Genomic DNA, 27723 nt, shown 5'->3' with positions numbered 1-27723 from the left:
AACCGTCCTAAATTTGATCTTATGATCGTTTCTCAGAAATGCGTACGTGCGATTCATAGAATGAACGCATTTAACAGAAAACGAGCGTCTGGCGCCTATTTCAGATGTGAAATCTATGAATTGCAAATTATCTTGAATTTGCGCGCAATTGAATGGTTTCAGCTCTCTGCCTTGTAAACGACTCCTAATTAATATCATTAACATATAAAATATCACCAATCATCATAATTTAGAAAAGCGACCTGCAAGAACAGCTTACATTTGAAAAATTCTGCATTACTCCGACAATAAAAAGTGCGTACGTCTGCTCGGACCCTGACGTGACGCTAAGCACTTTTCCACGTCAAAGACCGTTTTTATAAATATGAGCGTTGGCGTGGATTTAAGCGCACACACACTCTACAATCAAATCTGTGCGTACGCACGCTTTATAAATGAGGCCCCAGTTCTATGCCCTAGAGCAGAGGTATGGTCAACCAAGTCAGCTAATTCAGAATGAGCTAAGAGCACCAGCACCGAATGCACCAACCATTCAGCTAGGTTGTGCTCAAAGTGCCAGTTCCAGGACTACACCTTGCCAGAGTTTGTTGAATAGCTGGAAAGAAAGGCTCAGGCCATTCAAATAGCAAGGCGTGCAACAGGGTCAGTTCATGCAGAGCCACTTTAACGAGAGCAGAAACCCTTTCCTAACCCTAAAGCCAAGACAGCTACAATTCTCACAGGCAGTGAACAATCTAAAGCCAACAAAGTGCCCTCTAGCTTCCAATATACTGAATATACTGAGCTGTATTCAAGCAGAAATATGATGTTATAATGATCAGTGTGCTGAGAGCGCACATACACGGTTCGTTAGCGCATCAATTATAACGGACACAACGCGCACCTAATGCACGATCCTGTATGTCACTGTAATCATCTTTACCTTGATTACAATGGTCGTCCATCAAAACTTTAGGCTACTCGTGTGACACTGGCTTCTTTTATCCAGCCGAGAGCTGTAGTTTGTGTATCATATGCTCATATAGCGGTTCTGAGCCACACAGCATGATGAGAAACGGTTTGCTGCTCCGAAACAGTCCGAAACACAGAATATCACAGAATATGTAGAAAGGTGGTGCTGTTATTTATAGACTATATATTTTTACATTACTTAACATATTAGTCATAACATTATTGAATATATTATATTTTAGTTTTATCTCGTGCCCCCCTGGTTGAGAACCACTGACCTAAAGCGCGATCTACCAGTATTGCCTTCACGATCGACTGGTAGATCGCGATCGACATATTGGGCACCCCTGTTCTAGGCTATAAACATAGGCCTGCATCAACCTCAAAGCGGAATGTATATCGCATCCTGCCAAGCCAGAATGATCCACTTGGATACATAATCCATTTCACAACAAGGGCCAAAATTATTATAGGTTGTACCAGCTGATCTTATTTCAGAATGGCAAGGATGTGAAGGAGAGCTTCCTGGCCTACAATAACACTTCCTAGGTGCCTAGAATAACACTGTCTAGGTGTTGCACAACAGCAAGCAATGACATAATTGATATGCATGTCTTCTGTGATGCTTCGGAAAAAGCATATGGCTCTGTGGCTTAGAGAGTATAAATGGGTGATGAAATTCTCATTGCACTCATCATGGCTAGGACTCGCTGTGGCACCAAAACAGCAGCTCTCCATACAATGCTTTAAACTCAGCATTGTTTGGAGCTCAGCTTGCCAAAACCTTGAACTCTTCATAACATCAGACAGACAATCATGTGGTCAGGCTCAACCGTATTACACTGGATAGTCATGCAACTACAAAGTATTCATAGGCACGCAAATCACAGAAATTCAAGACCTTTTTGGATATAATAATTAGAAATACATGGATTCAGATAATAACCCTGCTGATGATTTCACCCAGGTAGAGGTTTCACCCTCATAGAGCTGTCCTACAACTGCAGATGGAATCAAAGCTCAGTATTTCTGCATCAGACGTCAAATCACTGGCCAATCTACCCTTCAGTGACCATTGAGGATTGAGATGAACTATGCAAATGCTTATTCTGTGGTAATGTGTCTGTCGGATACCTCTCCTTTCTCTCCTGACTCGCTGTTCACTAGAGGAACAATCTCCTTTTGCAAGCAAACTTTGTACTTTGACCCAGAGAACATGAGAATCACTGTCCTGTACCTAAGTTTGAATAATGCCTCCGAAGCAAGGTGGCCTGCGTATGAACTAGTAACTTCCCTCTATGGTCCGCAGGACCCAGCTTGACTTCCTCCTTTGAGTGAGAGCATGCTGCTGCAGCTATCTTTCGCCGAGGAGACTGATGTTGTTTGTATAACCAAGTGGCTAGCGCGTTGCCGTGCATTACAGTCATTATCAGTTCTTTATATGAATCTTTTCACATCAGACCATGTTTACTTGTCTGGTTTATGTATTTCATCTGACTATGAGAAGTTAGATATACAGGTGCTGGTCATATAATTAGAATATCATCAAAAAGTTGATTCATTTCACTAATTCCATTCAAAAAGTGAAACTTGTATATTATATTCATTCATTACACACAGACTGATATATTTCAAATGTTTATTTCTTTTAATTTTGATGATTAGAGCGTACAGCTCATGAAAGTCAAAAATCAGTATCTCAAAATATTAGAATATTACTTAAGACCAATACAAAGAAAAGAGTTTTAGAAATCTTGGCCAACTGAAAAGTATGAAAATGAAAAGTATGAGCATATACAGCACTCAATACTTAGTTGCGGCTCCTTTTGCCTGAATTACTGCAGCAATGCGGCGTGGCATGAAGGTGATCAGTCTGTGGCACTGCTCAGGTGTTATGAGAGCCCAGGTTGCTCTGATAGTGGCCTTCAGCTCTTCTGCATTGTTGGGTCTGGTGTCTCTCATCTTCCTCTTGACAATACCCCATAGATTCTCTATAGGGTTCAGGTCAGGCGAGTTTGCTGGCCAATCAAGCACAGTAACACTATGGTCATTGAACCAGCTTTTGGTACCTTTGGCAGTGTGGGCAGGTGCCAAGTCCTGCTGGAAAATGAAATCAGCATCTCCATAAAGCTTGTCAACAGAAGGAAGCATGAAGTGCTCTAAAATTTCCTGGTAGATGGCTGTGTTGACTGTGGACTTCAGAAAACACAGTGGACCAACACCAGCAGATGACATGGCAGCCCAAATCATCACTGACTGTGGAAACTTCACACTGGACTTCAAGCAACATGGATTCTGTGCCTCCACTCTTCCTTCAGACTCTGGGACCTTGATTTCCAAATTAAATGTAAAATTTACTTTCATCTGAAAAGAAGACTTTGGACCACTGAGCAACAGTCCAGTTCTTTTTCTCCACAGCCCAGTTAAGATGCTTCTGACGTTGTCTCTGGTTCAAAAGTGGCTTGGTAGCCCTTTTCCTGAAGACGTCTGAGCGTGGTGACTCTTGATGCACTGACTCCAGCTTCAGTTCTCTCCTTGTGAAGCTCACACAAGTGTTTGAATCGGCTTTGCTTGACTGTATTCTCAAGCTTGCGGTCATCCCTGTTGCTTGTGCACCTTTTCCTACCCAAATTCTTCCTTCCAGTCAACTTTGCATTTAATATGCTTTGATACAGCACTCTGTAAACAGCCACACCTTTCAGTAATGACCTTCTGTGACTTACCCTCTTTGTGGAGGGTGTCAATGTTCGTCTTCTGGATCATTGCCAAGTCAACAGTCTTCCCCATTATTGTGGTTTGAAAGAACAAGAGAGACCCAGAATTTATACTGTAGGGATGGTCATTTATTCAAACTCAAATGTAAATATTCTAATATTTTGAGATACTGATTTTTGACTTTCATGAGCTGTAAGCTCTAATCATCAAAATTAAAAGAAATAAACATTTGAAATATATCAGTCTGTGTGTAATGAATGAATATAATATACAAGTTTCACTTTTTTAATGGAATTAGTGAAATAAATCTCATAAAATAAATCATCAACTTTTTGATGATATTCTAATTACATGACCAGCACCTGTATATGGTATACAGGATCCTCTTGGGATAAATTTCTTGAATGAGAGCACAATGTTTACCTCTCTTCCTCCGAGAAGGTTGAGGTGGTCAGCAGGGGCTGCTGGGCGGGAGCAGCCCTAACCGGGTTCCAGCTCCTCATTCAGGGAGCGTCACTTCTCGTACTCCCCAGAATTTTGGAGTCAGAGTGGCGCTCCCGGGCCGAGGCCTTCTAGCAGAAGGCGGATCTGCGGACCGTCACTCTCGCTGGATAGTCTTTGGCTAAAACATCCTGCTGCCTATGGCCCAGGACTTCTGAGGTCCGGCCCCTCTGGGGAAGAGCGGCATACACGGTGCCTGTCTATCCTCAGAGCCCTCAGGAGATCGGTCTGCCAACCCTGCCATGTACGGTGTTCCAGGGCGCAGCGATCTCCAGCGAGCATACATCTCAGTTTCTTCCGCCCGGAAAAATAGCAGAGCTGAGATGCTCGCCACCCCTTCGGGGGTCTCTAGAGCAGCTAGTTTGGCTTTCTCCTGCCGGTGTGCCATTCCAGGATACCGAACTAGCCGCTCTGATTATACCAGAGGCCAGTCTCCAGAGACTGGTTCCCTTAGTAGGCACCTGGCGGTGTGGGAACCCCTGCCAAGTGTGTCTCATTGGGTCCTGCATTGCAGGCTCTGGTTCTACCAGTCTAGTCTTCCTAGAAGATGACGTGAGACTTAGGATAGTCGCTTCAATAGGAGACTTCGGCTGAGGCAGTCCAGGTGCCTATGGCCCAGAACTTATGAGGGCAGGCCCCTCTGGGGAAGAGCGGCGTACATCGCGGTACACGGTGCCGTCTCTCCTCAGTGCCCTCAGGAGATCGTTCTGCCAACCCTGCCACGTACGGTGTTCCAGGGCACAGTGATCTCCAGCGAGCACACATCTCAGTTTCTGTCAGTTTCTAGCGGACCTGAGATGCTCGCCACCCCCTTCAGCGGTCTCTAGAGCAGCTAGTTTGGCCGTCTCGTGCCGGCGTGCCGTTCCAGGACACCGAGCTAGCCGCCCTGGTTATACCAGAGGCCAGTCTTGAGAGACTGGTTCCCTTAGTAGACTATTTGGCAGCGTGAAAACTACTGCCAAATGTGTCTCCATGGGACCGGCATACTGTAGAGAGAGGCTACAGAATCCAGGTTGGTTCTCCTCCGCCTCGTTTCAACGGGGTGAATCCCACTCTGGTGGGCCCCGAGCAGGTTCTGGTAATGGAACGAGAAGTAGAGTACTCTCTTGAGGAAGGAGGCCATCGAGGTGGTCCCTCCTCACAAAAGAGATTCCGGGTTCTACAGCTGGTACTTCATAGTTCCCAAGAAGGATGGAGGGTTGGCGTCCCATTTTAGATCTGCATCAGTTGAACCGCTCAGTCAGCAGACTGAAGTTCAAGATGCTCAAACAGGTCGTGTCTCAGATCAGGTCTGAGGACGGGTTTGTCACGATCGATCTAAAAGACGCATACTTCCATATCTCCATCCTTCCCACTCACAGGGAGTTCCTGAGGTTTGCTTTTGAGGGCGAAGCTCACCTATATCGGGTTCTTCCCTTCGGCCTAGCACTCACCCCGCACTTTTACAAAGTGTGTGGATGCCGCGTTAGCTCCATTGCAACAACGGACGTGTCCCTCACCCTGCCCGCAGTCTGTGGAGTACTCGCCGTCTCATGTGGCACATCAACTGCCTGGAGATGCTGGCGGTGTTTCACAGAAACTTTCTCCAAGACCTAAGAGACTGGTGTTGGTGCGATAGCACCGAAAACACAGCGGTGGTCTCTTACATCAACCACCGGGGAGGTCTGCGTTCACGCCCCCTGTACAGGCTGGCGTACCAGATCCTTGGGTGGTCCCAGGACAAACTCCTCTCGCTGAGAGCAGTTCACATGCCTGGGCATCTCAGTGTGGGAGCAGATATCCCGTCGAGGCAGGGGATGAGGCCCGGGGAATGGATGCTTCACCCGCCCGGAGCTTTGAAAGTTGTAGGTGTGGCCCCTGAGGGGGCACAGCCCATAGCTTCCGGTCTCCCAACCGAGGTTGTTGAGACCTTCCTCCAATCCAGAGCTCCCTCAACGAGGAAACTATACGCCTTGAAGTGGAACTTTTCACTTCTTGGTGCGGAGACCGCCAGCTCTACCCAGTCAACTGCCCGATTGGTACAGTTCTGGAGTTCGTGTGGGCCTGTTCCTCCGCAGGGTTAACCCACTCCACCCTGAGGGTTTACGTGGCGGCTATACCAGCCTACCGCGCCCTTCTCGGTGGCTTTTCAGTGGGTAGGCACCCCCTAGTTACATGTTTTCTCCACAACACAAGGGACTTGTACACCCTGAAGTGAAGTGTCACTTCATGGTGCAGAGGTTGCCAGCTCGACCCAGCCAACTGCCCGTTTGGTACAGTTCTAGAGTTTGTGCGGGCCTGTTCCTCCGCAGGGTTAACCCACTCCACCCTGAGGGTTTACGTGGTGGCTATACCGGCCTACCGCACCCTTCTCGGTGACCTTCAGTGGGTAGACACCCCCTAGTACATGTTCCCTCAAGAGGCTGAGGCCTCCGGCCAGAGAGCGTTTGCTATGTGGTGGATCAGGATCCCTCTTGGGGATCAAGACTCACTCTTCAGAAGTTGGCCTTCGGGACGCCGGCCCCGCTCACCTAGCCACCTGTGGCCTTTTTTCTCTCGCCCTAGCTGTGCTCCATCCACACTAGGCAGGGATTTGTCAGTCTGGCGGCGTGGGGATCTCGTTCCCCTAGCGTTCTTGGATGCAGCGTCTCGTTCCCTCAAGGAACTGGGGTTACATACGTAACCTAATACATTTTCTTTGTCATTATGGGGTACAGTGTGTCTAAACATGGGCAAGATTAATGATAACCATACCCATAAACAGAAAAGGAACCCTTTTGTCAATTCTAAAATCTACCAACAGTCTTGTCAAAAATAAATAAATAAATAAACAAAGAAAGAAATAAAGAAAGTCAGAAATATCAATGAAAACAATAAACTGTTTCTTAAAATTTAAATATCAATTAAACTGTATTCTGTGAACATAATATCTGCATTGTATCTGTACTGTATTAGCCACCTCTATACATCAGAATCAGCTATTACAAAAAAATAAATAAATAAAACTTTTTGGTCCACCAATATTTATTGGGGATTGATTATATGCACAGACTCACAGGGGACTCATTCTCTTTTGGCTCCTTAACTCTGCTCTCCAGTTTCTGCAACAAACATGAGAAAATAATCAAGAAGTGCCAAGGCAATACAGTTAAGAGCAATAAAACCTGAAAATACAGTCTCGTTGCCATCAGATGGCATAATAGCAGCATGCAGTGAAATATTATTTTTATCCCATGTATGAAGGATAAAGATAAACATAAAAGAACCAGCTTTTAGATTGCTGAATGACTAACGAAACAGTATCAGCATTTCTTGTATATTACCACCCACAGCTACTTTCACCTGTAAAGGAAATGAGCAAGACATAACAGCAAAATATTTGGGAGCATTGTTAGAGTTTGATTATATTGTTTTGCAGTAGACACAGAGAAAGAAAGAAAGAAAGAAAGTGTAGCTTTATAAAGGACAAGAGAGAAAGACACATGACAATGAGGACTTAAGTCCTGAGGCCTTTAATCCAGTTGTCATGGGAGGCATATGCCATTTATTTTCAGTTATATTCTAGAAAGATTCAACTTTATGAGACACAAGATAAAAACACTAACATACCCTGGATGTTTCTTTTTAAATTTTGTCCCTTGAATAAACCGATTCACATTTTACCAGTTTGATTTTTTTTTAAATAACATATTTAGTTAAATAGTAATATTTAATATATTACAAATATTATTTTCTATTTCATCTCAGTCAACATGTTGCCATTGTCAAAACAGCCATGCTGCCACCCTGATGAGCTTTCATTGGCAGCGTCTGGGGCCTCATTTATAAAATGTTGCACAGAAACCATCTTAAAATTGATCTTACGATCATCTCTCAAATATGCGTACATGTGATTCATAAAATGAACGTACGTACAGAAAACGCACGTACGGGTCTCTTTCAGATGTGAATACTATGAATCGCAAATGAATGGTTTCAGCTCTCTGCTTGTAAACAACTCCTAATTAATGTCATTAACATATAAAAGATCACCAGTCATCATCCAAATTCTTTCATTTAGAACAGCGAGCTGCAAGAACAGCTTACATTTCCAAAAACCTGCAGTACTCGAACAAAAAAAAAGTGTGTACGTCTGCTCAGACCCTGATGTGACACTAAGCATTTTTCCACGTCAAAGACAGTTTTTATAAATATGAGCCTTTTATAAATTCTGTGCCTTCAGAACCAGATGACATCTATCAGTCATAAATGGGGGATAGTGAGTTGGAGACTTCTGTAGCTTATGGGCTTGCTACAGCTCCTCAGATCAGACCCACATTTGCTATGTTGATGGGGGCTATGGCCAGGACTGGAAGAGATGCTACACACCCTAAAAAGCAAGGCAGGATAATTGATAGTTTTTGACTTAGTTGTTTTTTCGAGCAGAAATTCCTCCAGGGTCTACACCCCTCACAGCCAGGCCGAGAGGGCGAGCCCTCGCCGGACACACAGCCCCTGGAGCTCAGCTTTCATCGTTACCGAGAACTGGAGTCAGGGGCGTTAGGGTAGAGTCAACCCCGCCAGGGTGATGTGTTTGTGGGCCTGGCATCACTCAAAAAAGCCCCTTGGAGCTCAGCTTTCATCGTTATGGAGAACTGTCAATTCCTGGAGTAAGGGGCATTGGGGTAGAGTCGACCCCGCCAGGGAGATGTGTTTCTGGGCATGGTATCCCCTGTGGAGGAAAGACTTTCATGTCTATGCCTTGTCGGCAAGACAAACTCTCTTCTCTTGGTTTTAGGGGTGTCCCCGAATAGTCGACGATTCGATGCTTCGATTTGAGGAGCCTGATTCGACTCCCAATCTCACAGTCGAATATTCGCGGGGTGTTATGATCATGCCATTTTGGCTATATGGGGGTGCTCAGTGTCTGATTTCACATCGAACTACCGGTTTTCTCCCAATAAGTTAATATACAGCCTATTATGATAACGCTGTAAATAAGAATCTTGAAGCTTTAATAAATATTTTAACGTGCGTGAATAAATCCAACTTCCCCTATAGATTAAAGTTTCGCTTTCTAATCCGTCACCGACAGAGGAGCATTTTGGCGGCAGGGATTTAAATCTTTAACAAGACTCAAATTGACACAGGCAGAGTGGAACACATAATTTTTTTTCTGATCAGGTAGGGTACAACAAGTGATTTCAAAACGTTTCAGTCGGTTTATTTATATCGTGTATATATTATTTATCTCGTATAAGATTTGGTTGAGTTACACTACAGTAAAGCGTTTCATTGTAGTAGCCTACTATACGGTGATTATCTCTTCAGCGCTTGGTGCGAGCAGGACAACAATGCAGAATATTAATAACTATGACTGGCACTGTCATATACATACCATTATAATGAGAACACTATTATAATAAAATGCTGTGATTTTTTTTTTAGTGTTTAGTTGTGTTTCTGCATGTTATTGTGTGAAGAACGCGTCCACAAAAGGAGTTCATTCGGAGCCGCGCAGACGCGTTCATGTGCATTCGGGGCATTTTGTGCAGATATCCTATAAGTCGTAATATTAATGTTATGTTATATAAATAAAGAAGCGTATTCTATGTGAGATAAATGAGTTAAATCACATTGATTGAAAACCGGCTATCATATGCTTCATTCTACTGGTCATCTTCAGCGCGCGCAGCTCAACAGAAATGCAGAACGTTATAACTCACATAACATTATAATGAGAGCCCTATTGTAAAAAAAAAAACAAAAAAAACAAAAAAAACCCTTAAGGGTTTCTCTGACGTTTAATGTTAACCATCTTTTAATCAAAACATAAAACATTATTTACCCCGTTTGCGAGGCGTCCGTTACACATTTTCCCTGTGTATTTATGACTGTCCAATGTCTGACTTGACTCTTGGTAATGAATTTTGCCCCGCCCCCAAATATATGATTCGACTATGAAAATCCTTAGTCGGGGACACCCCTACTTGGTTTATTTAGAGGGTATGCTGCAGGATTTGTTCTTCACTTTGACAGGTGAGGAATTGCGAGTGATTGATATGCTGATCCGAGGAACAAGTGCGCATGCTCAAGCCCTGGGGCTATCCCTGGCCAATATGGTTCAAGCATGCCGTCAGGTATGGCTATCTCAAGCTAATCTGATTGCTCAAGACTGCATGGCAGTCATTGCAGCTCCATTAGTGCTGGAGGAGGTCTTTGGACCACCTGCAAAAGCAGCCTTGGATCAGTCTCGTAGGACAAGAGAACTGACTTGATCAGTGGGTCGATCACCAGCTACTTGTGGGCTACGCACATCAGCTGGGAGCAGCCATTGGGCTCGGGCAGAATTATCAAGCCAGGCCTTCGTAGGTCAGCGCTGGTCTGTTGCCCAAGGGTCACCCATAAGACCAACCCAAGGAGTCCGGCAGTCCTTTTATAGGACACAGCAGGCAGAGTCTTCCAGCACATGTACAGCAGGTGGAAGAAACCGTCACTGATGGTTATAAACCTCAGGCCTCACGTTTTAGTTCTTCCACTGGAGCCAATGCACTCAATGTACATGGGAGCTGAGCACCTTGGAGTTCGGATACAGGCTCCAATTCAAATCCAAGCCACCCCAATATCAAGGAATTGTTCCTACTGTTTTGAGAGAAGAGACACAGTGCAGGTCTCTGAAAGACGAAGTCTCAGTTCTTTTAGGAAAAGGAGCAATAACATGCTTGCCCTCGGGATCAATAGGGCAGAGGTTTTATTCAACCTATTTCCTGATTCCAAAGAAAGATGGGGGTCTTCAGCCCATCCTGAATCTCAGGAATTTCAATCATTTAAAGCGACTGCCATTCCGTAACACTTTGTCTTTCAACCCTTTTAACCTTCATCAGACAAAGGGATTGGTTCACAACAGTGGATCTCCAAGATGCTTATTTCCACATCCCAATTCATGAGGATCACGGGAAGTACCTCAGGTTCTACTTTCAGGGCAATATTTACGAGTATAATGTTCTTCCCTTCGGTCTGTCATTGGCTCCCCGCACCTTCACCAAATGTATGGATGCGACACTCATTCCTCTTCGTCGCCTGGGTATACATATTGCACGTATTGCCAATTAACTCTACGATTGGTTAATTTGCTCTCCTAAAGAGCAGCAAGCCAGGATCAACGCAAATGTGGTCTTAGCCCACTTGCAGAAATTGGGGCTGACTCTGAACAGCAAAAAGAGTTTCTAGGCTTGAGTTTGAATTCGACTATAATGAGAGCATCTCTGATCTCTCCACAGAGGTAGTCAGTGTTGAAGGAGTGTCTGTCCAAGTTCCTCAAAAAGGAGCAAGTTACAGCGAGGTCGGGCCGGAGACTGCTTGGAGACAGTCAGTCAGGTGGTACCATTGGGGTTGCTTCACATGCGCCCATTACAACGATGGTTAGCAAAGTACAAAGTGAGTCCATATGAGAATGGATAGCGACTGATTCCAAGGGACCTGGATTGTCTTCCAGCAGTCAAGTGGTGGCTCTCAACTCCAGGCCTAAAGGAGGGAGTCAAACTGGGCCTGTTATGTTCAAGAGAGACCATAAAAACTGATGCCTCACAGGCAGGCTGGGGTACTGTCTGGCGAGGCAATCCAGTACAGGGAAAAAGGGATGCCTCTTGGATAGGAGCACACATAAACCTCTTGGAGCTGGAGGTAGTATTTCGGCCTTGATCCATTTTCTTCCTCAGCTTCAGGAGAAGCAGGTGATTGCTCGTTCAGACAGTACAACATTTATGTCATACATAAATCACCAGGACAGAGTACATTCAATATCACTACACAGGAAGGCCCAGGATCTCCTGTTATGGGCACCTATTTAAGGGGTGTCCCTGAGGGCTATACATTTGCCGAGAGAGGACAATGTAGCAGCCAACCTTTTTTCCAGGGGGGTCCCAGACCAGGAGAATGGTGACTTCACCCAGCAGTAGTACAGGCCATCTGGCTTTGGTTTGGGAAGGCCAAAGTAGATTTTTTTGCCACACAGGAAACCACACACTGTCCCCTGTGGTATTCAATGGTGGGCTCTAGAGGGCCCCTAAGGGTGGATGCTCTGGCAAACGAATGGCCCCCAGTACTACTATATGCATTTCCCCCTTTCCCACTACTGCCTGCAGTCCTAGCCAAGATGAGGATTTTGAGGGCCAAAGTCCTCCTGGTTGCACCTCCTGGTTGTTAATTGCTTTGCTGAGGGGGTCACCATGGTGTCATTTCTCCAATTCCTGCTGGAGACTGGATTAACTGAATCAACCTTGAGAGGGTATGTAGCTGCTATATCTGATCATCATGAAGGCTATGGAGGTACACAGTTGGGTTTCAACCTCTTGTCAGGCATTATCTGAAGGGGACTGACAGACTGTGTCCATCTTGAGCTTGGCTAATTCCCTCATGGGATCTGGGTATTGTCTTGAAGGCTCTGACAGAACCTCCTTTTGAACCGTTAGATGAGATAGGGATGGAATTTCTTACGTTGAAGACTGCATTTCTTTTCTCTGTTTCCTCAGTTAAGAGGGTGAGTGAAATTTGTGCCTTCTCTGTGCACCCTGCGTGTTTAAGATTAGGAGAAGGCGGCTCATCTATTTCACTTCTTCCAAACCCCTCCTTTCTGCCAAAAGCTCTGCCCGGTTCCTTCGTTTCCAGACCCTTGGTGATAGAACCCTTCCATCCACCTCCTCACAGTTCAACAGAAGCATCCAGACTGCATCTAATCTGCCCAGTCAGGGCACTGAGAAGATACATTTCTCGCACACAACAGATAAGGCATACCGATCAGCTGTTTGTCTGTTATGGGTACTCTGTGCAAGGCCAGGCAGTGTCCAAGCAGAGGCTGGCAAAATGGGTGGTCAGGCTGATAGAGCTAGCCTATCAACGTGCAGTGATGCCTCCTCCTACGGTAGTGGTGGCCCACTCTACAAGAGGAGTGGCTGCCTCCTGGGCATTGTTTAAAGGTGCCTCTTTTGAGGATGTGTGTGCAGCAGCTGCTTGGTCATCATCTGTGACATTTGTCAAATTCTATCATCTGGATGTTGCTACAACAGTCTCATCTACTGTCCTGCAAACAGCAGAGTAGATGTGATCTGCCTTATGTAGACAATATCAAGGTCCTAAAAACCTGCTGATTTAACTGTGTAAATAACAGGGAAAACTAATGAAATGTTCCGTTGACATGAATTGGTTTCCTTGAGTTTTATTGCTTCTACTGTAGGTAACCTAGTTCTGTGAATGAAGTCAACACGCCACACAGCGTGGTCACTCGGGGAGCACTTGTCACTAGTCGGCAAAAGAGAAAGCACTGGCTACCTCGCACCTGTATTTATAGACAGTGATTGCAAGCGGGCATGGTTAATTTGATATATTGTCTCCTGACACCTCATCCTTATCAAGGCTGAATCATACTGTGGAGTGTTGACTTCATTCAAAGAATTAGGTTACCTACGTAACCCTTCGTTTTAATCTTATATTGTTTTTCATTTACATCACAAATGTTAAGTGTATAAACTGTATAAAATTATGCTTTTCCACAACACTGTTTGCATAGCTGGTCTACTCACACTCAACCCAGCAAGACCACCTTGGTCAAACTTAAAATTTGTAGAAAGGAAACTTTTTCTGCACCTCTTACAATCTTGAATTTGAATTTTATAACTATTTTAGGTTAGTATTTAAAGTAATTTTATTAACTTTTTTTAATGAAATTCAGCAACTGGAGCATAGATACTGGAATTATTTTCTTACATGATCAGTGATGTCTTTGACAGGAGCCTCAGAGCCATTAGAATGCAGTTCCATTTTAACTGTTCCTTTTCTCAACATCTGGGCTGCATTCACTGCACTGGGGTCTTTCTTGGCAACAGGGGGCTGATGAATTTTTAAAAAAAAAGGAAAAAATAGTTACATTAGTATGTGGGGTATACAATATGCCTGCTGAATAAGTAATATCACACAATCTAATGATCTACACATATGTGATCAATAATGACACTAATGGCATGTTTCAGATGATGCAAAAAATGTGCTTGGTATCCAAAATATTTTTATTTCACAGTAAAACAGAGGAGGTCCAATACGAAATGTTTAATTATTATTAGCCATTTAATAAATATATAAATTAATTGAAATGAAATATTTTCCATTTGAAAAAATTGCAATTTTTGTCAAGAGAAAACTATTTCTCATTCATTTTATTTATTATTTTTATTATTTTCCACAATGATGAGTCTGGTCATTTAGTTTTTAAAATTAATTAGTTATTATTTTTATTAGTATTATTTATTTATTGTGCATGATGGGTAAATTTCACATTAAGGGTGCTTTTACATATAGTTCCTTTTAAATGATCCAAACCCAGTTCACTTAAAATGAATCAGAAAGGGAACCAGTCAAAAGTGACCTCATTCCTTTTGGCGTTGACAATATAGTGGACTAAAAAGTGAACCCGTTTTTTTCTTGGACCACTCCAGCACCTGATCTCAGACCCTTTATTGTTCACACCACAACTTCACAAGTACCCAAACTCCAGCTTTCTGTGCAGCGGTGGAATGCTGGAGTCTGACCTACTGGAAAATTTGGAAGATGAAGTGGACAGAGAAGAGGGTGAGGAAAAGCTGGCAATCTCTGATGATGACACCAGTCAAGACATTTGTAGAGCTTTAACAACGCATTTCAGTCAATTTAAAATTAAAAGGGAACATTATGTATAAAGTTAATTCAACTTGCTTTTTTCCCCCTCAGATAAGATAGTATTAAAATGTTTCTTTGCTGCTAACCTTATATTGCTTCTATATTGTTTTGCTGCTTTCATTGACACCCGTGATGATCATTCACAGAGATTGGAGATAGCACTGTGCACACATGGAAATATTCACTAGCATGGACACTTGTTGCCAATGCTGCCACTCAAGTTTTATTTAAATAGTAGCTTCGATACTGAATTGCTACATTATATTTCTCAGCAACTAGGGGGTAAAAGGTTTTGAAGTAACGAAACTCACAGCTTCACTTTTGCAGAATGAGATGCACATATGCAATTCACACAGGCAACTTTCATCTCTCTCTCTCGATAATTAATTCAAATCAATGCTATAATTCTTGCATTCAAATATATGTGATCTTACAGCACTACTTCATCTCTGTCTGATTTGAAGCGAGCAGAATGCTAGATCTCTGCTATGTGTTGGGTCGTTCCCCTTCAAGGGAACTTCGAGCTGCGTCCCCCTCTAGGGGACATTTTGGGAAATGCTGCCAGGATGACCGGCGTCTGAAGCACGTGTAAAACAACACCAATCCTATTGGTCCACGTGACCTGTGACGTCATAGAAAGGTACCTGAAAGTATAAAAGGGAACCTGCCGAATACGTCACCAACTTTTTTTTGTCTTCGGATGTGAATCGTCATACTGGTGAGTCGAGCAGCGCTTTAAGGAATGTGTGCCTTCGTGTTTGGATTCTAGCCCTTGAGGGCATATTCTAACTTTTGCGTTTTTGTCTCGGCGACTACATGCTCATTGTGAGGAGTTGCAAAGATAACGCTCCACCCGTGCTTGTTCCTATTCCCAAGGGATGTGTGGCAAAGCGTTTGTGTCCCGGGCTGTTGCCGCAGCACGGTTTATCTCAGCTTGCGGGAATTGCTTTGATCCGCATACCCTTTACAATCGGGATGCCTGATGCCATGGATAATGCTTTAGTCAAGAGTCATTTACCTGTGCTCCTTCCATGGGTTTAGGTGTGGGCTTCCTCCCCAGGATTCTGGGTATTTTTAAGTGGGTGGTCCCTCTGAATCCTGCTTAGTAAGTTTGGGCTGAGTAGATTGTTCCTCCTCGAGTGCTTTAAGCGAACAGTCTCTGCTCAGAGGGTAGCTGTCTGTGGATGGTTATGCTGCAGCTAAAGCTTGCTTTGCTCTGGAATATAGCAGTCTGAGGGCATCTATGTTCCAGCATGATGTCTATGACTAGGTTGGGATCCTCTTGGCACAAGCTCTCAAAGGTAAGTCTTAGTCTAGGAATTTGCTATTCGAGGATAGTTGTGTTCCAGCTCGGAGACTACTCCCCCTTGTGGGTTTTTAAAGTAATGCTTTCCTTGAGCCCTTGCCTAGACTGTGCTGTCTCCCCTGTTTGGGTTTTAAGTAGATGGCCCACTTCCATGGTCTGGGCAAACTTCAGACTTATCTGAGGGAAATGCTATTCGAGGATAGCTGTGTCCAGCCACCTAGTGTTATGGTTGTTGCTTGCATCAGGCTTTGATCAGTCTGGTTCTCCCTCTTGTGAGCCTCTGGTCAACATAACAGTGCTATCTAGCCTACTGTGGGACTGACACTGATTGGGGACCTCCTTAGCATAGCCATCTGAGGGTGGTTATATTTTAGCCATTGTTATGGCAGGACGGGCTTACTTGAATTATCTGAAGCTAGCTGTGTTTTCACATCCCCTTTCCTGGAAACATAGCTATCTGAGGATAACTATGTACTAGCACGGTGATCACTGTACTAGCATGGCAGATCACCCCTGCCTAGGGTTTTTAAGTAGCAGTCTCCTTGAGCCCTGCCTAAATAGTGCTGTCTCCCCTTATAGGGTTTCTAATTGGTGGTCTTGGTAGTTGTAGTGGTCCCCTTTCCTAGAGCCTAGCTATTTGAGGATAGCCATGTGGAAGCTCAGTGATTGCTCTCCTGCCTAGGGTTTTGAGCCCTTATCTAGCCAGTGCTGTCTCCCTTCTTTAGGTTGTCCCCCTTCTGGTAGCCCTTCCTACACATATAGCTATCTGAGGATATCTATGTGCTAGCTCAGTAACTGCTCCCCTTCTTAGGGTCTTTAAGTTTAACTCCTGGAGCCCTCACCTAGACAGCACTGTCTCCCCTGCTAGGATTGCAAGTAGATAGCCCACTCTTTGTGGTCTGGGCAGCCTCATAGGAGGGTTTACCTACTGTAGTTATTTAGGCTAGCTGTGCGGGACTAGCTGTTTGATAGCTCGGTGATTGCTCCCCTTCTTAGGGTTCCTTTTTAGTAGCCTCCTCAGACAAGTTGGTGACGTATTAAGCATGTGCCCTTTTATACTTTTGTGTACTCGCCTATGACGTCACGGGCCACGTGGACCAATAGGATTGGTGTTGTTTAACAAGTGCTTCAGACACCAGTCATGCTGGCAGCATTCCCCAAAGTGTACCCTAGAGAGGGACGTAGCATCTTGTTCCCTCTCAAATGAACCCTCTGAGTACGGTTTGCTTGTGGGTCCTTTTAGGGGAGTCTGAGATCACATGTTTGTTCACATATTTGAGCTGAACCGCTCCGAGAGCGTATGCAGGGCTCAAACGAACTAGGTGTGAAAACACCCTTATACTACAAGGGACCTTTAATTCAAATCCAAATGTTTGCAGTATTATTATTACAGCAACTATTGCTGTTGCAGTTTTCACTTCAGAAAATCTTCTCCAATACAATTAAATCACTGTGGATGACGTTTTGATTTAGGAATTTCCTATAAATGAAATAATTAACACAATGAAGTAGAATGAAAAGAATTAAAAGTAACAAATTCAAATATGTTACCAAAACATAAATGATATTCACTGAGAGAAAAAAGGCACAAAACAATTTGCAATATGATAATGAAGTTTAAATTATGTAATGAATGTCACAATTCTGTAGATCTCTTCCTCTCTTGACCTGTTTATTGAATATGAACTCGCCCTTACAGGTTCTATATCTTGGTGACCACAACCTTCAAGGAGATGTTCTCTTCCTGGTGATACATCTTGCAAATTCATGTGACAGGTTGAGTGAGACCTGGGAGTGTTGTCAAAACTCTCCCTGCCCAGCTCTAATTTGTCCTTCTCAACCAACTCAGTCATGCCTCTAGAAAATTCCTCCACATCACTGTGTAAGTCCATAATGACAGTGAAATCCACCTCAGCTTCCAGGCTTGAAGTGGAGCTGACAGTCATACTTGAACATTTCCTCTCGATGGCCAGGTCCTTCAAGCCAGCAAACTCACAATTATAGTCGTCCTCCACGGCAGAGTGAGATTGCTGCTGTTAAGGAAAGAAAAGGGGTAGCGTTTTTCTACATCACATAATGAAACAAACCGTAATGATGGAGATCGAGAAATCATGGGTGTGATTTTGAGCAGTTGATCATGCTTGAGTGAAATGATCCAGTGTAATGATCCAGTCATGAGATCATATATGTTGATGCATTCTGTTCTCACAACAGGTAAATATTGTCATACGGTTTGCAGTACGCATGTGACAGTTTCACATTTTTATATCGCGATAATTGCTGAAGATTTTGTCATGATAAACCAGTACTGTATTACCACAGAAATTAAGTACACTGCTAAAAACAGGTTACTAAAAAGAAAAAAAATCAATATTGTGTCCTCTTAATAAGTTTCATTAATCTTTCAAATAAAAAATAACCATCAACATTAAAATACAATAACACAATACACAATAAAATGTAGGCTATAATGTAAACAAATGAGAAACACCATATCTGTATTTACATACTGTTTAACTTCCTGTCTTTTGCAGGACAAACTGGTGTCAGAAACAGAAAATGGTAATGCTGCTTTAGGTAACAGTGGTAACTGCTGTATATTTGCTGTTCTAAAAGTACCACCTACTGTCAGACAGCAATTTTTGTTGATGGAACAACCAGTTAATGGAAAAGAAGCTGATGAGCATTCTAAAAAAATCAAACAATTAGGATAATAAGGCATCTAGACTTATTCATGGTATTTAAGTGCCCACGAAAATAGGCTACCATATTACCAAATACAGGTCTAGTTTGTAGAAAATAGGAATTAATTGATCAAAGACATTATGCATGCATGATTTTGAATTGGAACATCTTTTTAAAGGTTACACAAACAACAAAAACTACTGTCAGAAGTCATTCTAGTTCCTCTTCAGGAACTCGAGCTGCGTCCAAGAACGCTAGGGGAACGCCTCCAGCGTGACCACGCTCTGATACAAATGTAATCTGTCCAAAGGATGGGCGAGAGGTCACGGGCGGGTGACGTAACGGCCAGGAGGCATAAAAGCACGTGCGGTGGAACCGGCGTCAGCTTTTGTCATTCAGCTACCGCTACTCTGTGTGTCTGTCGATCTGTGTTGTGAGTCTTATTTAGTGTTGTTTGTCACTTGAAATAAGCTCCACAATGTCTAAAGTGCAGAGAAACTAGCACTTGGGCGAGAGCAGATCGCATTACAGGCTGTGTTTTTCACTAACAGTCCGTGTGTGGTCTGCTTGAGAGCAGAGCACGCAGAGTCAGCTCTCGAGGGAGCTTGCGTATGCTTACTTCTCAGAGGGCTCTCTTTGAGGAGGGAGCTTTCACATGCGTTCCTTGCGTTGCCGGCCCGCCGCCGAGGCGGAGCAGCGGCTGCGCCGCGGGGATCGCAGATGGATCAGGTGGAGGGAATGAAGACGGGCGAGCCCCTATCTTCTTCCTTCCCATCAGATCCAGCGCCCGCTCTCTGGGTTCGGAAGCCCGCGGGTACTTCCCCAGAGAGAGAGGCGCGACGCCCGCCTGTCTTTCTCCGAGGAGGTAGACGTGGTGAATGGTGTCGATGAGCTTTGTAAAATCGCAGTGTTTGCACAAGCTTATTATGAACGAGGTTGTCATTATAGCAGTGTCCCTGCTTAGGAACGGAGTTCGCGCTGTCAGCTCGAAAAAAAGGGGCTGATCGTGCTTCTCCCAGCCGTATGATCTCGCGGTTAAAAAGAAACCGGTCCGCCGCTGCTGAGGCACGGCGGCGAATGATTTCGCGGGGATCGCACATAGATCTGGCGGACGGGTTGGAGACGGGTTCGCCCTCTCTCCACCTGCAATCCCCAGATCTAGCGCTCTCGCTCGGGGCTGGAAGCGGTTCTTCCCCCTTTGAGTGAGAGCTCACTGTTGCAGCGCGCGTTGCCGAGGCGACACGTGCATTATGTCATTCTCGTTCGTTTCATGAATCCTTTCATATCAGACCGTGTTTACCTGTCTGCTTGTTTTTCTCCATTTAATTTTGAGGAATTAAATGATCTATTTCATCTAACTAGGAGAAGTTAGATGTGTATGTGTAAGGAGCCTAAGAAAACTTGGGATTTTCTCGAGTGAGAGCACTATGTTTTACTTCTCTTCCTCTGAGGAGGTTGATGTGGTCAGCAGGGGCTGCTGGGCGGAGCAGCCCCAACCGTGTTCCAGCTCCTCCTATAGGGAGCGTCACTTCTCGTACTCCCCAGTATGTTGGAGTCAGAGTGGCGCTCCCGGGCCGAGGCCTTCTAGCAGAAGGCGGATCTGCGGACCGTCACTCTCGCTGGATAGTCTTTGGCTAAAAACATCCTGCTGCCTATGGCCCAGGACTTCTGAGGGCCGGCCCCTCTGGGGAAGAGCGGCATACACGGTGCCCGTCTCTCCTCAGTGCCCTCAGGAGATCGGTCTGCCAACCCTGCCACGTACAGTGTTCCAGGGCGCAGCGATCTCCAGCGAGCATACATCTCAGTTTCTTCCGCCCGGAAACGTAGCGGAGCTGAGATGCTCGCCACCCCTTCGGGGGTCTCTAGAGCAGCTAGTTTGGCTTTCTCCTGCCGGTGTGCCGTTCCAGGACACCGAGCTAGCCGCCCTGGTTATACCAGAGGCCAGTCTTGAGAAACTGGTTCCCTTAGTAGACTATTTGGCAACGTGAAAACTACTGCCAAATGTGTCTCCATGGGACCTGCATACTGTAGAAAGAGGCTACGGAATCCAGTTTGGTTCTCCTCCGCCTCGTTTCAACGGGTTGAATCCCACTCTGGTGGGCCCCGAGCAGGTTCTGGTAATGGAACGAGAAGTAGAGTACTCTCTTGAGAGAGGAGGCCATCGAGGTGGTCCCTCCTTACGAAAGAGATTCCGGGTTCTACAGCCGGTACTTCATAGTTCCCAAGAAGGATGAAGGGTTGGCGTCCCATTTTAGATCTGCATCAGTTGAACCACTCAGTCAGCAGACTGAAGTTCAAGATGCTCAAACAGGTCGTGTCTCAGATCAGGTCCGAGGATGGGTTTGTCGCGATCGATCTAAAAGACGATACTTCCATATCTCCATCCTTCCCACTCACAGGGAGTTCCTGAGGTTTGCTTCGAGGCGAAGCTCACCAATATCGGGTTCTTCCTTCGCCTAACACTCACCACCCACTTTTACAAAGTGTGTGGATGCCGCGTTAGCTCCGTTGCGGCTACAAGGCATCCGCATATCCACTTTGGTTGATTCTTGCTCTATCAGAGCAGATGGCGGCTCAACATCGAGATGTTGTTCGTGCTCACATGAAAGTGTTGGGGTTAAGACTGAACACCAAGAAGAGTGTGCTTTCTCCATTACAGAGAACCACTTATCTTGGTGTGGTGTGGGATTCGACCACGATGCAGGCACGTGTGTCCCCTGCTCGGATCGAGTCAATCCTCACAGCAGTCAGGAGAGTGAAAGAAGGCCAGTCACTCAACAGTGGTGGCTCAAGACCAAGGGGTTCTCCCCAAGGGGAAAACCGCTTCACATGATCAAGGTCACGTGGTGGTGCCTACGTGCCTTAGACATGTGGAGACATCCTTGGTTCTTGTCTCAGGGCCTGGTGTTGGGAGCTCCGTGTTGCTGCGTACGCTAGCGACGGACGTGTCCCTCACCCTGCTCGCAGTCTGTGGAGTACTCGCCGTCTCATGTGGCACTTCAACTGCCTGGAGATGCTGGCGGTGTTTCACAGAAACACTTTCTCCCAGACCTAGAGATCGCCGGTGTTGGTGCGATAGCACCGAAAACACTGCGGTGGTCTCTTACATCAACCACCGAGGAGGTCTGCGTTCACGCCCCCTGCACAGGCTGGCGTACCAGATCCTTGGGTGGTCCCAGGACAAACTCCTCTCGCTGAGAGCAGTTCACATGCCTGGGCATCTCAGTGTGGGAGCAGACATCCCGTCGAGGCAGGGGCTGAGGCCCGGGGAATGGATGCTTCACCCTGAGGGGGTAACATTTGGAGAGTGTTTGGCCAGGCTCAGGTGGACCTCTTCGCTACTCAGGTAAGTATACAGCGCATGTCCCCTCTGGTACTCTCTAAATTCATCCAGCTCCACTGGGGCTGGATGCCATGGTACAGACGTGGCCGAGGCTTCGTCTGTACATTTTTCCCCGATCGCTCTGCTCCCGGGAGTTCTGGCGAGAGTGCGCTGGCACGAGGTCAGTCTACTTCTGGTAGCACCGTTCTGGCCGGGCCGAGTATGGTTCTCGGACCTGATTTCTCTCCTCGACGGCTCTCCATGGGAGATTCCCGTCAGGAGGGATCTCCTCTCACAAGCAGGGGTCTGTCACCCTCGCCCGGAGCTTTGGAAGTTGTGGGTGTGGCCCCTGAGGGGGCACAGCCCATAGCTTCCGGTCTCCCAACCGAGGTTGTTGAGACCTTCCTCCAATCCAGAGCTCCCTCAGCGAGGAAACTATACGCCTTGAAGTGGAACTTTTCACTTCTTGGTGCGGAGACCGCCAGCTCGACCCTGGCGCCCTTCTCGGTGGCCTTTCAGTGGGTAGGCACCCCCTAGTTACATGTTTTCTCCTCAACACAAGGGACTTGTACACCCTGAAGTGAAGTGTCACTTCATGGTGCAGAGGTTGCCAGCTCGACCCAGCCAACTGCCCGTTTGGTAAAGTTCTGGAGTTTGTGCGGGCCTGTTCCTCCGCAGGGTTAACCCACTCCACCCTGAGGGTTTACGTGGCGGCTATACCGGCCTACCGCGCCCTTCTCTGTGACCTTCAGTGGGTAGACACCCCCTAGTACATGTTTCCTCCAGAGGCTGAGGCCTCCGGCCAGAGAGCGTTTGCTATGTGGATGCTATTCCATAGCCTCGAGTACTCTGCTCTCCCCTCTTGGGGATCAAGACTCACTCTTCAGAAGTTGGCCTTCGGGACGCAGGCCCCGCTCACCTAGCCACCTGTGGCCTTTTTTCTCTCGCCCTAGCTGTTCTCCATCCACACTAGGCAGGGATTTGTCAGTCTGGCGGCGTGGGGATCTCGTTCCCCTAGCGTTCTTGGACGCAGCTCGAGTTCCTGAAGAGGAACGTCTTAGGTTACGTATGTAACCCCAGTTCCTCGAGGGAACGAGACGCTGCGTCTCAAGGCCATACTTCCGGCATCCCTACGAGCGGTTGCTTCATTCCTGAAGCTGACGCCGGTTCCACCGCACGTGCTTTTATGCCTCCTGGCCGTTACGTCACCCGCCCGTGACCTCTCGCCCATCCTTTGGACAGATTACATTTGTATCAGAGCGTGGTCACGCTGGAGGCGTTCCCCTAGCGTTCTTGGACGCAGCGTCTCGTTCCCTCGAGGAACTGGGGTTACATACGTAATGTAAGACGTTTTTTAATCATCCTGACCGCTGACTGAGCAAGTACACTAAACTGTCACTTGGAACACCTAAAAAGTATTTGAAAAGCATGCTTTTAATATTGTTATTTTGCTGTTAAAAGAGCCTGAGTAAAAAAATAAGTATTTTTTTAAAAACATGCAATAACATGTAAACAGTGTGGAAAGAGACACCTTAACATCATATTCTGGGTCTTCAAAAGTAGAAGCAGTGGACAGAGGCTCCTGCAAAGGAAAAGCAGAACAAGAAAGAAAGAGAAGCAGTCTAAAGTTAGCTGTGCTATTGAAGCAACACACCAGGAAAGAAAGACATACATTGCAACCTAAACACATTTAAATCACTGTGACTATAAAATTCTCTAGTTTTTAAAATGTGATTCCCCTTCAAGGGAACTCCACACTGCGTCCCCTAGGGGACACTTTGGGGAATGCCATCAGCGTGTATAAAGCGGTGTCTGTGAAAACACTCCAATTCCATTGGGCCATGCAGCCTGTGAAGTCATTAGTGATCTGTTTGTTCAGCGCGTGTGAGATATGGATAGGAGTTCATCTGAGTGTTTTAGGAAGTGTGTCAATGCGTATTCAATGCCCTCGAACACTGAACACGCATGCTTCTCTCCCAAACATACAGTATAACTCAAAGGTCGTGCAAGTCCTCAGGTGTCAAAAATCTAGCGAGAAATTATCAATGAAAAAACTCAGATCGCGCATGTCTTTATTCTCCAGGGATGCAAGATAGACATCTGCACCTCGCAGCTCTGGTCACGATGTTGTTGAGGCACGCCGAAACCTCCAATCGTGGGGATCGCAGGTGGAGCTTGTGGAGAAACTGGATAAAGGTTTGGAGAACGAGAAATCTTTCTGCTTCTTTTGTCAAAAGATGCAGGATCTGGACACGTTCTCTCTTGAGTCATCAAGACGAGGACTAGTCGCGGGTCAAAACACCACTCTTCCATTCCGATTAAAACATCAAACAGGTTCTCCCCACTCAGTGACGCACCCAATGAGAAACCTGATGAAAGTGCTCTAGTTATTGGCGATTCTATTGTGCGGAACGTGAAAATAGAGACCAGCCACCATAGTCCATTGTTTACCGGTAGCCAGAGTGCCTGAGATCTTGGCAAATTTAAAATGCTGGCTAATGCTAAATGTAAATTCAGTAAGATTGTTATCCACGTCGGCGCTAATGATGTTCGACTTCGCCAGTCGGAGATCACTAAAAATAATTTTAAAGAGGTGTGTGAACTTGCAAGTACGATGTCAGACACTATAATATACTCTGGCCCGCTCCCCGCTTACTGGGGTGATGAGATTCATAGAAGACTGTCGTCACTCAATGGCTGGATGTCTAAGTGATGCCCGCAAAATATCATAGGTTTTATAGACAATTGGACGAGTTTTTGGGGAAGACCTGACCTGTTGAAAAGAGATGGTCTTCATCCCTCTTGAGGTGGTGCCGCTCTTCTCTCTAAAAATAAGGCACATAGTCTTAGAGTTCGTACTTGACTAACTGGGGCCCAGGTCAGGAAGCAGACAGACTGACTAAACTGTCTGCTAGCTGCCTCACGTCAGAGAAGTCAGTTAATTCTCAGCACATAGTGCGATATCTATGTGAAAGAGTCTCTATGTGTCTGTTCCCCGAACTAGAAAATACAAGAAACGTCCAAACCAATTCATGAGTAACAATTGAATTGATGCTCAACAAATAAAAAATGTATATAACACAGAGAAACAAATTATAAAGCTTGGCTTACTGAATATCAGGTCCCTTTCTACGAAAGAGCTTTTTGTAAATGATATGATCACTGATCATAACCTAGATGTGCTCTGTTTGACAGAAACCTGGCTAAAACCAGATTAATACATTATTCTAAACGAGTCTACCCACCAAGATTACTGTTATAAAAATGAGCCGCGTCCAAAAGGCAAAGGGGGAGGTGTTGCTACAATTTATAGCAATATTCTCAGTATTTCTCAGAAGACAGGCTTTAAGTATAACTCCTTTGAAGTAATGGTGCTTCATATAACATTATCTAGAGAAACAAGTGTTAATGATAAATCCCCTGTGATGTTTGTACTGGCTACTGTATACAGGCCACCAGGGCACCATACAGAGTTTATTAAAGAATTTGCAGATTTTCTATCAGAGTTAGTGCTGGCTGCAGATAAAGTCATAATTGTTGGTGATTTTAATAACCACATTGATAATGAAAAGATGCATTAGGATCAGCATTCATAGACATTCTGAACTCTACTGGGGTTAGACAACACGTGTCAGGACCTACTCATTGTCGAAATCATACTCTAGATTTAATACTGTCACATAGAATTGATGTTAATGGTGTTGAAATTCTGCAGCAAAGCAATGATATCTCAGATCGTTATCTAGTCTTGTGTAAACTCCATATAGCTAAAACTGTAAATTCTACTCCTTGTTACAAGTATGGTAGAACCATCAGTTCTACCACAAAAGACTGCTTTGTAAGTAATCTTCCTGATGTATCTCAATTCCTCAGCATATCCAACAGCACAGAAAAACTTGATGATGTAACAGAAACTATGAACTCTCTCTTTTCTAGCACTTTAGATACGGTTGCTACTTTACGCTTAAGGAAGCTTAAGGAAAAGAGTCCAACACTGTGGTATACTGAGCACACTTGCGCCCTAAAGAGAGCAGCCCAGAAAATGGAGTGCAGCTGCAGGAAAAAACTAGAGGTATTTCTTATTGCTTGGCGGGAAAGTTCCCTATCCTACAGAAAAGCACTAAAAACTGCTAGATCTGATTACTTTTCATCTCTTTTAGAAGAAAACAAACATAACCCCAGGTATTTATTCAATACAGTGGCTAAATTAACAAAAAATAAAGCATCAACAGGTGTTGACATTTCCCAGCAGCACAGCAGTAATGACTTTATGAACTATTTTACTTCCAAGATCGATACTATTAGATATAAAATTGTAACCATGCAGCTGTCAGCTACAGTATCACATCAAATAGTGCACTATAGATCCCCTGAGGAACAATTTCACTCATTCTCTACTATAGGAGAGGAAGAATTGTATAAATTTGTTAAATCATCTAAACCAACAACATGTATTTTAGACCCTATTCCATCTAAACTACTAAAAGAGGTGCTTCCAGAAGTCATAGATCCTCTTCTGACTATTATTAATTTGTCATTGTCATTAGGATATGTCCCCAAAACCTTCAAATTGGCTGTTATTATGCTTCTCATTAAAAAACCACAACTTGACCCAAAAGATCTAGTTAATTACAGACCGATCTCGAATCTCCCCTTTCTGTCAAAGATACTAGAAAAGGTAGTATCCTCACAATTATATTCCTTCTTAGAGAAAAATGATATCTGTGAGGATTTCCAGTCAGACCATTTCATAATACTGAGACTGCTCTCATTAGAGTTACAAATGACCTGCTCTTATCATCTGATCGTGGTTGTATCTCTCTATTAGTGCTACTGGATCTTAGCACTGCGTTCGACACTAACAATCACAACATTCTTTTGAATAGACTAGAAAACTTTGTTCGCATTAATGGAAGTGCATTAGTATGGTTCAACTCGTACTTATCTGACTGCCATCAATTCGTAGCAGTGAATGAAGAGGTATCATATCGATCACAAGTGAAGTATGAAGTACCTCAAGGCTCAGTACTAGGGCCGTTACTTTTCATGCTTTACATGTTACCCTTTGGAAATATCATCAGGAAACACGGGGTTAGCTTTCACTGTTATGCTGATGATACTCAGCTCTACATTTCTTCGCATGAAGAAACACACCAAATTGAGAAACTAATGGAATGCATGGTCGATATAAAAAACTGGATGACAAGTAATTTCTTACTGCTAAATTCTGAAAAAACAAAGGTATTTATTATCGGACCTAAAACCCCCGCGTGTAATAATCTAGAACACTGTCTAACACTTGGCTGCTCTATCAATTCTTTGTCCTCTGTCAGGAACCTAGGTGTGCTATTTGATAGCAATCTCTCCTTTGACAGCCACGTTTCTAGCATTTGTAAAACTGCATTTTTTCATCTTAAAAATATATCTAAATCGAGACCTATGCTCTCAAAGTCAAATGCAGAAATATTAATTCATACATTTACGACCTCAAGGTTAGATTATTGTAATGCTTTATTGGGTGGTTGTTCTGCACGCTTAATAAACCAACTACAGATGGTTCAAAATGCAGCAGCTAGAG

At 44.8% G+C, this 27723-nt stretch overlaps 1 protein-coding gene across 15 annotated transcripts in view; it reads right to left on the bottom strand.

The window, feature by feature from the left end:
• LOC131549370 (band 4.1-like protein 1) overlaps nt 1-27723 on the bottom strand; it is a 303307-nt gene that overhangs the window by 5485 nt on the left and 270099 nt on the right. For 11 of the 15 annotated variants that reach the window (XM_058791485.1, XM_058791488.1, XM_058791491.1 and 8 more), the window contains 4 exons: nt 23677-23727; nt 17836-18171; nt 13888-14010; nt 7203-7247 (listed from right to left, as the gene is read on the bottom strand). In XM_058791485.1, coding sequence (XP_058647468.1) covers nt 7203-7247; nt 13888-14010; nt 17836-18171; nt 23677-23727 — 555 coding nt within the window. The remainder of the gene's footprint in view (nt 1-7202; nt 7248-13887; nt 14011-17835; nt 18172-23676; nt 23728-27723) is intronic. The other 4 variants (XM_058791490.1, XM_058791500.1, XM_058791497.1 and 1 more) reach the window with 3 other exon arrangements.

This window comes from Onychostoma macrolepis, chromosome 11 (assembly GCF_012432095.1).
Source record: "Onychostoma macrolepis isolate SWU-2019 chromosome 11, ASM1243209v1, whole genome shotgun sequence".
In the NCBI taxonomy this organism is placed as follows: Eukaryota; Metazoa; Chordata; class Actinopteri; order Cypriniformes; family Cyprinidae; genus Onychostoma; species Onychostoma macrolepis.
Note: the sequence above shows the minus strand (reverse complement) of the source record. Positions and strands in the feature narration are given on the sequence as shown.